Genomic DNA, 12742 nt, shown 5'->3' on the forward strand with positions numbered 1-12742 from the left:
TTTATTGAGACTTCAAGCTACTGTATTAGGTGTAAACTAATATATTAGATGTTAGTACCAATTGAAGATGAATCAGAAATTAATTTAAAGCACTTCTAAATTTATCTTATAAGTAATTGCAAAATTGCATTCACTGTTTGCAGTACCAGATATATTGCATAAATTAGAGCATACCCATTACTCTCATTAGGAAGTCCATCAAGGACATAGTAGCAGTGAATTAACTGAGTGCCAGAAAAATCTACATTTTAGCTATAGTCATACAACTTCCTACTTTTAAGTCAGATAACTTTGACAAAGTCAATGAATATCCCTAGATTTGCTCAGTATCTGTTCAGAGTTAAAAGTGTGTACTACCATTGTGTAAAATATAAACTTGTCAGCCTATATATACAGAGAATATTTCTGGAAAGATAGAAGAATCTGATAGAGTAAGGTTGCTTTGGGAAAGTGTGGGAAGTATTTATTACCATTTTGTACTTTCGAATTTTAAACTCTCTGAATTTATTATATTATCAATAAAATATTAGAACCTAAATAAAGAAGAGGTTAATACTGTCTTATCCATCTCTCGGGTTGTTTTGAAATGAGACAGTTCAAATATTCAAACTTTCTTTGTAAAAAATAAATTGCATATATAATCCTGAGGAGAGAGAGCAATGAGATTCTTTTTCAGCTTTCAGGACTTATATCCACTGATAGGCTACTTGCAGCTTTTCTGGCTTATCAACTTTAGTCATTAGAGGATACATTTTTTAAAAAGTGCTCTACACTTGTTACCTCTCTTTTCTCCTCACCAGATTCTTATTAACCTGCCTACTGTTTGTACTTCTCAACTAACATTTTATATTTTAAAGGCAACAATAATTTCCTAGCAATGAAATGAATTTTACTCTTAAGTTCATACTATTTGACTTCTATGCAGCATATGACACCTTCTCATGTATGTGTGTGTGTCTCTATTTATGATGTGTATGTATGTAGATATGTATGTATGTATTTTTGGCTATTAATGGTATAGCATTATCTTGGTTATTATTCAGTTTCTCTTTTTTTTTCTAATACATTGTTTCATTTATTCAACAAATAATTACTGAGAACCTACTTTTGCCAAGTAGTATGATAAGGACTAGTCTAGAACCATTCTTTCAAACTCTACTCCTTTATTCTTAGTAGTTTAATGAATACATCTCTCATCCAAATAGCATAAACTCATCATACCCAAAAACAAGTTTAATTCATCTTACTCCCAACTATGTTCTTAGTTAAATTTCCTATTGAATAATTTTAGTATATTTCATATCTAATAGCTTGATAGAGTGGTTCTTTCTTAATTTTAAATGAAAAAATAGTTAATTTAAAAAATTTCCAGTCAGACATTATCACAAGAAAACAAAGAGACTTTTTTTCTAACACTGTTTCATTGGCTGAAATCTCTAGTATGTTACAAAAGAGTGATAATACATGGCATTGCTTTTTATCTTTGAAATAACATTTTTAATCATAGTGAACACATATTTTATTTTTCTAGGTTTAGAATATTAAAATTTTATTTATTTACTTATTTATTTTAGATAAGCCAATAAATATTTTATTAAAGTAAAGAAAAACTGAAAACAATCATAGACACTTTCCAGGAGCTTGCATTTTTTTTTTTTTTAATCAGTCACGTTTTGCCCAGGTGCAGAAGATGCCCCACCCACCCTCAGCTGGGCAGTTTCTCAGAGCCTGTAAACTGGAAACTCCCAAAGGTGGGAAGAGTGAACCGGAAGCTAGGGGAGTTAGAGGCGGTCAGCTGAGGTAATTCAGAGCATTCTCCGGTTTGCAAGTTTAGAAGCAGCTCTAATCTTTTTATTCAGGGCCCATTTAAGGATTTGACCTGCATTTCTGGCTACCTGACCTACTCCTTGTTCCCTTTGGCTGCCTGGGGGTTGACTTCGCTGGAAGTCTCCTCACTGGGTTGCTGGTATCTAGAATCTTCCACCCACCCCACCAGGGAGAGGCCTTTACCCTTGGACCTTGCAGTTTTGGGTAGGGCTTCCTACTGCTTTTCCTAAAGAGGTGTCAACACTGCCAGTTAGTAATGTGAGTTCTTGTCTGTTCATTATAGAGACGCTCAGGAGCAGCCTCTACGTGTGCTTTCGGGTTTGTTTGTTTTAAATATAGTTTATTGTCAAGTTGGTTTCCTTATAACACCCACTGCTCATCCCAACAAGTGCCCTCCTCTGTACCCATCACCCATTTTCTTTTCTCCCCCACCCCACATCAACTCTCAGTTTGTTGTCAGTATTTAAGAGTCTCTTGTGGTTTGTCTCCCTCCCTCTCCTTAACTATTTTTCCCCTTCTCCTCCCCTGTGGTCCTCTGTTAAGTTTATTCTGTTCCACATATGAGTGAAAACATATGGTATCTGTTTTTCTCTGCCTCACTTATTTCATTTAGCATAATACCTTCGAGTTCCATCCATGTTGGTACAAATGGCCAGATTTCATTCTTTCTCATTGCCATGTAGTATTCCATTGTATACATGAATCACATCTTCTTGATCCATTTGTCAGTTGATGGACACTTAGGCTCTTTCCCTGTTTTGGCTAATGTTGAGAGTGCTGCTATGAACATTGGGATACATGTGCCCCTATGCATTAGCACTCCTGTATCCCTTGGGTACATTACTAGCAGTGCTATTGCTGGGTCATAGGGGAGTTCTATTGTTAAATTTTTGAGGAACCTCCACACTGTTCTCCAGAGCGGCTGTACCAGCTTACATTCCCACCAAGAGCATAGGAGGGTGCCCGTTTCTCCACATCCACTCAAAATGGATGAAGGACCTGAATGTGAGACAGGAAACCATCAAAACCCTAGAGGAGAAAGCAGGAAACAACCTCCTTGACCTCAACCACAGCACTTTCTTACACCACACATCTCCAAAGACAAGGAAATCAAAAGGAAAAATGAACTATTGGAACCACATCAAGATAAAAAGCTTCTGCACTGCAAAAGAAACAATCAACAAAACTAATAGGCAGCTGATGGTATGGGAAAAGATAGTTGCAAATGACATACCAGATAAAGGGCTAGTGTTATTTATTTTTTATTTTAATGGGTTAATTAAGTTATCATATTGAATTATATAAACCTTTATAAGTCTGGATGATATCCAGTTTTGCATTGTTTTATTATATCTGTACATCTATATTTGCTTTGTTAGTTTTTTTTTGTTTTGTTTTGTTTTTTTAAGATTTCCTTTTTCCTGCATTTATTTATGTAATCAATCAGGACATATAGCAGGGAATAGTCAGATCCCATTGCTTTCCTTGCAGAGTTTCAAATCTACTGAGAGCCTGGATCTGTTTTGCTTTACTTATTTGTGTTTGTTATCTTTGTGAGTTTTTGACAATAGAGTTATGGTAGGCTTATAAAAACAAATTTCATAGCATTTCATTATTTTCTTGTTGGTAAGAATATTGTCTTGAGATGGCTATTTTACTGAATTTGAAATTTTGTCATTCTGACCTCAAAGCCTTTTTATGAGAGATAGAACTTGACTTTTTTTCTTTTTTAATAGTTATCTGTCTTTTCACCTATTTCATTCTCATATCAATTTGGCCAATATATATTTTCCTAGAAAAATTCATTTCAGTGAGACTTTTGAATTAATTACCATAGATTTAATGTTATCCCCTATACAATAAAAGTATCTCACTGTACCCGGGATTATACGTTGTATTTTCTTAACGTTTTTATTAATAAAAGTGGTTAGCAGTTTCTTCTGTTAATATATTCTTTACTAGAACCAGATCTTAGTTTTATATTTTCTTATTCTCTAACTGCTGACTTTATTCTTTCCTCATACCATTCTTATACTTATTTATTATTCTTTTTTTAATGTCTTGAGTTGTATATTTACTTTTCATTTTTCTAGGATGAATACTGAAAATATCTTAAATTATTAATTTTTCTTTGAATAAACTCTTGTCAGAATCTATATGTTTTATTAGTATTATTAGTGTTATTTTTCTTCAGTAATTATACTTTTGATTTGTATTTTCCTTTTACATAGAATTGGTTAAGGTAATATTTTTATTTGCTTGTATATTCTTGTAATAGAATTCAGATTTTTTGGTTTTCACTTTACTTATCAACAGAATATACAATTTTTAATTTCTTAAGTCTATTCAGTTGATTTCACATCAAAGGATTATTCCACTATAGTAAAATTATTCATTCTTTAGAAGAAGTAGCCTTTTAGTAGTGCCTGGGTGGGTCAGTTGGTTAGGCTTCCAACTTCGGCTCAGGTCATGATCTCACAGTTCCAGCCCTGCGTCAGGCTTTGTGTTGACAGCTGGAGCCTAGAGGCTGCCTCAGATTCTGTGTGTGTGTGTGTCTCTCTCTGCCCCTCCCCCACTCCTGCTCTGTCTGTCTCTCTCTCTCTCTCTCTTTTTCTCAAAAATAAATAAACATTTAAAAAATTCAAAAACAGAAGAAGTAGCCTTTTAGCTGTTATACTTTTTTAAAATCTCCTTATTTTAAAACTAAAAAAATTTAACTTAGACCATAGCCAATTATTTTTAATCCTAGGTAGACTGTAACAAGTCTTATGATATTTGAGTCAATGTCACTAACTTTTTAAATACTTTTTGTTTAGTAGTTGAGATTAGGTGGATATAAATACTTTTGTTTCAATCTCCGTAATATTTCTAATGACCCATTTTTTAAAAAAATTTAAATGTTTTATTTATTTCTGAGAGAAAGAGAGACAGCATGAGCAGGGGAGGGTCAGAGAGAGAGGGAGACACAGACTCTGAAACAGGCTCCATTCTTTGAGCTACCTGTCAGCACAGAGCCTGCCGCAGGGATCGAACCCACGAACTGTGAGATCATGACCTGAGCTGAAGTCGGATGCTTAAGTGACTGAGCCACCCAGGCACCCCTCTAATGACTTTATTTTTAAAAGCTAAGAATGTAAATCTGCATAAAAATCATATTTTTAAATATCTTTATATTTGCTATTTCTCAAAATATTTTAATAAAATTCTATATTGATTAAACTTAACTTGTAATTAATAGGCATGTCCTCTGCTTCATAATTTTCATGTTAAAATACCTAACTGAGATCTCATTCTTGATAACCTCTCTATATCATCTACGTTTTCATTATAGTTACTTGAAGCATTTCCATTATTATAGAATGTTATGGAAACCTAATATAAAATCATATCATAACTCTACTGGAAGGAGACAAATATATTTATTAATAACTGACAAAACAGTTTTTGTGTCTGAAGAAAGGTAAATATTGTGTTTAAAATTCTTCCATGATCTTGTATCTTAGGGATTCTGGAAATATTTTATCTATTTAGCCAAATATTCTATCAGAAATGTGAAGAGCATGTACATTGTGATCTGTATTTCTTAATAATGGGTATCATATATTTTATTTGAAGAAATAGTTCCACTTCACAAAAAAGCTGTAAACCTATCGACATTACAAATATTATTATATTTATGCAGACGTATTATAGATGTAAAGAAAGTTTCATAAAGCCCCAAAGGTGATATTAAATGGAACTTTGTCTCATGGCTGATTATATTTAGCCTATATATTGGAATAGTAATAATTCTTATGCTGAGCTTGAAGTGGAGTAAATTTTTTCCTGTATTTTTTCCTGTAGCTAAAAAGCTTGAGTACTCAGTCCTATATTAGTAAGGCCACTAGAGGAAGGTAAATATATAATCCATATTTAAGAAACTAAAAATGAAAAAAAAATTACAAAGAAGTACAGAGGAATAAAGAAACAAAAACTTAAAATGCTCACCATGTGATTTTTGTTCTAACATTGTATCCATTTAACAAATAATGTTAGGATTTCATAGTTTATCAGCCACAGGAAAGTTTTTGATGTCTGTAGTTGTCTCATAATAACTAGTTTTAGTTGTGTGTTACACATCTCAGCCCAATTTCCCAATGTATGATGTAAACAAAATTTTAACCACTTTTTGTCAAAGAGTCTTTCTCTTTGTTCTTTCTGACTGAGAGTTAATTATTGATTGAATAACAAATGTTTGGGAGTCTACAGCTTTTAGAAAATGGAAATTTGACTGGAGTTTCCAGCACAAAGAGAGAAGAGTCCTGGTGCTAGCACTCCACTCAGTGTTGCTATTATTGCTCTGTCTCATTTCCATCATGGAGCTACTTCCTAATGATGGCTATTATCCATCTTTCTCACAGTGTCTGTTTACTGTATAGTAAACTCTTTCTGGTCCCAGTCCTAGATATTAATATCAAAAGTCAAGCTACTTGTCTTTCCAGTTTTCAGTACACAAACATAATTCAACTTCTTTTTTTTTCCCCAGTTGCATATATTGCCTCCTAAGGTGGAAACAGACTGTAGAAATATGAAATGTCTATACATCTTTCCTGTCCATATAAACTCAGACATGTTCACTCTACTAGAGTGGAAGGATTGGGATGTTTTATTATCATTTGATAAATCACATAGTGCCACTACTAAACTAAATTGCTGTGTACATACACACACCACCTCAGGAGGGATGGGGGTCTTGAATCTTTTTGCTGAGGCAGTGGATAAACTAAAGTTAAAGTCACACATTCTGAGGATCACTTCCACTAATTAACCCATTGTCAGGGCATTCCACTGTTCAACTTCAGAAATTGCATTCTTATTCTGTTTACTAAAACTCAATTTAGAATGTTTGGACCTATAGATTTCTTTTTTTGTCTAGCCTTTATTATATATTGGTATTAAGTTTATGTATTTCATGAAATAAACAGTAGAACTTTATGATCGGAAATATTTTAATAAAATAAAAAATCTATTCTTTAAAAATTAGTATAAATTAAAATTTATAAATCTCACTATCAGATACATTTAGTAGTATCTAATTCTACTAATTCTAATGCCAATTAACACTATTAGACACCATAAAGCATCTTTAATAGTATATGTTTTCTTGATGTTTTAATTTGTTCTGTCATATTTGATTCATTCCAGAGTTCTGAATGTTAGTTACTAATTTCACTTTGGTTGTCCTCTGCTGAGAAACTTTCAGTTATTCTATCTCCCAGTGTAAAAATAGAATTATTATTTTAGGAAAACAAAAATGGTCCTTTATGATGCAATCCCAGACATCCTCTCCTCCAACTTTCTCTTTCCTTTTTTTGCTTTACCCTTTGTATTCCAGAAACAATACATTTTCAGAAGGTCTTCACATGCGATGTGTTGTTCTGTGCCTTTGAAGATGGTGCCATTTCTGTCCTTCATTCTCCTTTTACTTCAGAAGCATCAGAGCATAACTGTTACTCATGCTGGCTCTGCAGTCAGACTACAGATGCAACTTTGATAAAGGTTGTCTAAGCCCTCTTATTCATTAGTTTCATCATCGGTAAAATAAGGAGACCAATCCCACTTCATAGGGCTACCTGTGAGGATTAAATGAGTCCATATATGCAGTGTTTAGAAGAGAACCTTGCTAAAAGTGCTTTAACTTTTTAGGTGATGTTTCTTTCTTTCTTTCTTTCTTTCTTTTTAACAAATAGTTTATTGTCAAGTTGGTTTCCATATAACACCCAGTGCTCATCCCCACAAGTGCCCCTCTCTGTGCCCATCCCTCCCTCCCCCACCACATCCATCAGTCCTCAGTTTTTGTCAGCATTCAAGAGTCTCTCATGGTTTGCCTCTCCCCCTTTCCCCCACCATTTCCCCCCTTCTTCTCCCCCATGGTCCTCCGTTAAGTTCCTCCTAATCCTCCTATACGTGCAAACATATGATATTTGTCCTTCTCTGCCTGACTTATTTCGCTCAGCATCACACCCTCAAAGTCCATCCATGTTGCTACACAAGGCCAGATTTCATTTTTTCTCATTGCCATGTAGTATTCCATGGTATAGATAAACCACATCTTCTTGATCCATTCGTCCATTGATGGACACTTAGGCTCTTTCCGTGTTTTGGCTATTGTTGAGAGTGCTGCTATGAACATTGGGGTATATGTGCTCCTATGCATCAGCATTTCTATATCCCTTGGGTAAATTCCTAGCAGTGCTATTAATGTGAGACCTACAGAGAAAAAAAAAAAAAAGGAAAGTTGTTCTTAGTCGTTCTTTCATAAAGTAAGACAATACATTTTAGTTTTTTAATTTACATCTTTAAAGAGCTTTTAGACAATGAGGACCCCAGGCCTCATTTTGGAATAATTATCTTTGGTGTGGGCTCTAGAAGCAATTATCTTAACAAATTCTTCTTAGATATCAATAAATCATGTTTTTCTTTTAGATTTTTAAAGTCAACAATTTTATTTCATTCATTTAAAAATGTGTGTTAAATGTCTACTATGCATGAAAAATAAAGCATTATATAAAACACAAAGTTAATTTACATGAAAAAAAAAAAGAAGAGAGCCTTGCATTTAGTTAAGTACTCTGTGCAGGTTATTTTTAAGTACTGTTTCATACATAAAATTTGTTCTTCCTCCATGACTCAGTTTAGAGGCTTTTGTTTTTAGGAACATGCTATCCTCAGAACCCAAAGAAGTCTACTAGGAATTGTGCTTCCATCTCTATGGTGGTAAATGAAAGCAAAATTGCAGCAGAATATTTTATTTTAGGGAGGATATACTGCCACATACCTGACAAGACCTCTAAACTTCACTTAAGTAGCTAGTCCTTGATCTTCTGAGGTTCATTGTCAGCGCTCTGGAGTGCATGTGTCTTAACAAAGTCTTCAGCATACTAGCCACCTCTTGCTTATGCTGTCCAATCTGCATGGTGTTCTCAATGTAATGGATCACTGTGATGTTCTGTGGGGTGGCCAGATAGTTTCAGATTACATATATTATTACAGGAGAGAGTCGACATATTCCTGAGGCAAAACCGTAAATGAATATTCTTATCTTTCCTCTGTGAATGTGAACTGTTTCTGATTCCTTTTTCTCAGAAGCAGGAAGGAAAACTATACCACATGCAGTGTACCTGTGGCCTTGTTAATCTGCTTTAGCAATAATACCACATCTGTCACAGAAACTGTAATCAGGGGTACTCTTTGGTTGAGCCTGCAGTAGTTTACAGTTATTCTCTAGGCATCATCTGGTCTCAGCAGGGGCCAGACTGATGAATTACACAGAAATATAACATGGACCACCATCATCTCTCTCCATCCTACCCACCCCCAGGATATGGTAGTGTGTTGATTTACTCTTTCGACTGGGGTTTCAGAAGTTCTTGGCCTTCTCAATTATTGTAGCTCTTACTTCACAGACCAGTAGCACAATGTGGAGATTACTTCAACTAACAGTATAGCAGTTTTGCTTATGCAGTTGAAGGGTACAGGAATAATCACTCCCTGGGGCTGTGATCTCAGTGGTCTGACTATAAGCCAGAATTTTACCAGGTTCCATCTTTTACCTTGTCCTTGTCATTCCTACTCTTGCATCCCTAAGTATCAATGTCAGTGAAGAATCTGTGTCCAGTGTCCTTGAAATGTATGATTATTCCCCTTTCCTCAGTGTACAGTCACTTGGGTAAATGGCCATAGTAAGCTTTAGAGAGGGACTAAGGGAATCATTACAGTATTAATTTCTTGGGATGTAACAGGGTCCTTCTTGCCAGGGACTTGGCCACCGCCTGCAGTTAGTAGGTTCCAGATCTGAAAATTGGCTCATGACTGGGAACTTTACAGATTATTGTAACTTTTAATAGGGACAATAAACAATGCCCCCTGCCTCCTGACTTTATTCACCTTCCCTAGACAATGTCCCCTATCAAAATTATATCTATTATTCATGGAGGGGGGCACTTGCGGGGATGAGCACTGAATGTTATATGGAAACCAACTTGACAATAAACTATTTGTAAAAAAAAGAAAAATCTATTATTTTAAAAAGTCCTATTAAAATTCTGCTACCTCTATTCTCATCCTGTGAACTTAGCCAGAATGAATCTCTCTATCCTCTGAATTCCTATAAACATGTGCTGATCAAACTCTGTTCTGTATTATGTTTATTTATGTATATTTTCTGCACAGATCTTGATTATACATCAAGGCAGAAACTGTGTTCATTTATCATTTTATTGTTTAAAGTGTCCCACATAGTGCCTTGAACATATTAATCAAGCTATGAAAGTTTACTGATGTGATTTTAAATACATTAGTGTTTCTTCTGTACTTCACTGAAAGGCTTTTGTGTTTAGTCCTTTTAAATAAGACATGTTAGTGTTCTATTCTTATGCTGTTTTGTATATGTAAGCCTATATAATAGAAGACAAAAATATATTCACATGTATATGGAATATTATATATGTTGAGTTTCTGTTCTCTTTGATGTTAAAGTTAAGGTTTTAATTAATCGAATGCCAAAACACCATTATTGAAATGTTGTTTCTTATAGATAATTTGTGGCAAAAGTCTGTCAGTGAATGAAATGACTCTTAGTACTTTGAAAGAAGAAGGCTACAAAGCTGCTTTCGTTGGAATAGGTGAGTAGCTTGCTTTTAAATATTTTTCTTTGTAATTTTTTTTTTTAAATCCTGACAGTGTCCAGAATAACTGCCTGCAGACATTTCTATGATAGAAGTTCTATCTGTTCAGAGAACACACAGGAATGAGTGGCTGAAGAAGGTTTTCTATTTATAACTAACTGTGTTGCCTCATCTTCATTATGGGTAGACTTTTGGCAAGACCATTTTTAAATTTCCTGTTTCTCTCCCTATGCCATCATCACCAGTGAACATCTCTAAGACACAAAATGACTTTCAGTCATGGCATAGAAGCTCAGAATTTGAGTTAAAAGATGTCTATATACTGTGGCTTCTTAAGATACAATGAATTGGCTAAGTAGATAATAAAGGAAAGAATTGGCTCGAGTTTTACTTGTTCTATTCATTTTCTTTCAAAATTTCCTAAAGACTTTTCATATTTAGCTGAAATTTAAAGATGTTTAATTATACATCTGGAAGTCACATGGACAATGTACAGCTGCTGAGGAACTTCATGTGTATCATGGTTGTATATTCTGCCTACATATTCTGTGGAGAGATTATTTTCTAACATTTTTTTCCCATACACATATTGTTTTACTGAGAGACCAGAGAGAGCAAAGAGTTGATTTAACTTAGTCTTTGTCTCATAAAGTGTGTTCATTCTGTCATATGATCATACTGGGGAAAATTATGGCATACAAACTGAGTAAGTCCATCCTCCTGTCTTTCAGTTTGTCTTTACTTCAGTTCACAGCCCTTAAATGAGGATCGCTAAGTAATAAATCTATATGAGATGAAAACTGTTCCACTTCTTTAAGTGATCACACATTGGATTCCTTTTGTTTGGGAGCTGTCCTTATTCATAGTGTTTCTAGAGTGAAACACTATTATCACAAATGCTTCTTAGCCTACTACAATTTTCTCCTTAGGATGTCATGTATCCTCTTTGGTAATTGCTACCAAGTCTAAGACCATCTCTGTCCCTCCCTTTATTTAGATGAAAACCTATGGAGAGGAAATCAAATTTCACCATTGCTTCTAGCTTCTAAATTTCTTGATCTACTGTATGGATGAAGAATAGGAAGAAGAAAAAATCTGATATTTTCTTAGGTTTCCTTTTGAGAGTCACTAAGCCAACTTTGGTTTTACTTTCAACGTTACATTTCTATGTTAAATTAACATAAAGAAATAAAGAAATAAGTCAGGCATTTAAGAAGTACACTCTAATACCAACAATTTTGATCAGCAAGTTGTTGTTACTTTCAACAAGTACAGGTTCAAAGATGTTTGGTGAATGACAAATGGAAAATTTAGTGAGGCAATAGGTATGAAATATTGGTGATGTTTTCAAGTAGTTATTTGAAATTCACCATTATGGTTTCCTATGGCAGTTGTGCATAAAAGATGGATTTCCCATTAATGGGGAAAATAATGGGGGAATAGTATGTGCTATTGCAGTTTTGTATATCAACAAAATGTTGTCTACAATGTTGTCTACAAAAAAATCTCTGTATTAGAGAGATAGGGACCAAATAAACAATACATTGAAATATCTCCAAATTAATTGCATAATAAGCAAATTATAACAAAAATTTGGAACAATTAAATAGTTAATCACTTTGAGTAGTTTAGCCAGAGCTATATCTTCTATCTGTTAGAATCAATAATGTTTTAGGTTTTTTTTAATTTCATTCCATTAAATCTCCTTACATATGTTATTTGATAATGCCACATCCGTTCACAATACTCTATTTCACTCTGCACCGAGGTGTGAATACTGCATTTAAAGTGTGGAGTCCTTTCATATTTATGTTGCTGTGCATTTTCATGCTGGGAAGTGAATCTTTTGACATTTTGGTGTAGTAATGTGTAGAATGCAGTTATGTTCTATTTCAGTATTTTATATGAAATATATACAAGAAAGTTTCATCTTGTCAAAAAAAAAAAAAAAAGCTTCTGTCTGTAGAAGACAAGTAGCATTACCTCCAGGAATTGTTTATTTGACACTCTTGATTGCCGAGTTGGGAATTTATGACCTTTCTATTACCATATAACTGCCTGTTATTTGGACAGCCTCACATCCTTACATGCTTTTGTTCATTAACCGTGCTTCTATATTGTAATTACACTTCACTCACTTTACCTTTTCCCACTCAGTTTGGAAAAGTCAATTTTGGAATAGGACTTCTATATTATTTAGAATATAGGTTTGGCTACTTTAAGAAAGGAAAATGAGACCTAAACTAGAT

The 12742-nt window shown here is 34.1% G+C and overlaps 1 protein-coding gene across 2 annotated transcripts in view; it reads left to right on the top strand.

The window, feature by feature from the left end:
* The window catches only part of DPYD (dihydropyrimidine dehydrogenase), an 805636-nt gene that overhangs the window by 243874 nt on the left and 549020 nt on the right, over nt 1-12742 (top strand). Inside the window, exons 8-9 of one of the 2 annotated variants that reach the window (XM_077746120.1) lie at nt 10403-10490; nt 11491-11624. In XM_077746120.1, the coding sequence (XP_077602246.1) occupies nt 10403-10490; nt 11491-11567 (165 nt within the window). In that variant the 3' untranslated portion in view covers nt 11568-11624. Of the gene's footprint in view, nt 1-10402; nt 10491-11490; nt 11625-12742 lie in introns of those variants that run through there. The other variant, XM_077746119.1, reaches the window with a different exon arrangement.

Source organism: Crocuta crocuta, unplaced genomic scaffold, assembly GCF_008692635.1.
Source record: "Crocuta crocuta isolate KB4526 unplaced genomic scaffold, BGI_CrCroc_1.0 scaffold48, whole genome shotgun sequence".
Taxonomy (NCBI): Eukaryota; Metazoa; Chordata; class Mammalia; order Carnivora; family Hyaenidae; genus Crocuta; species Crocuta crocuta.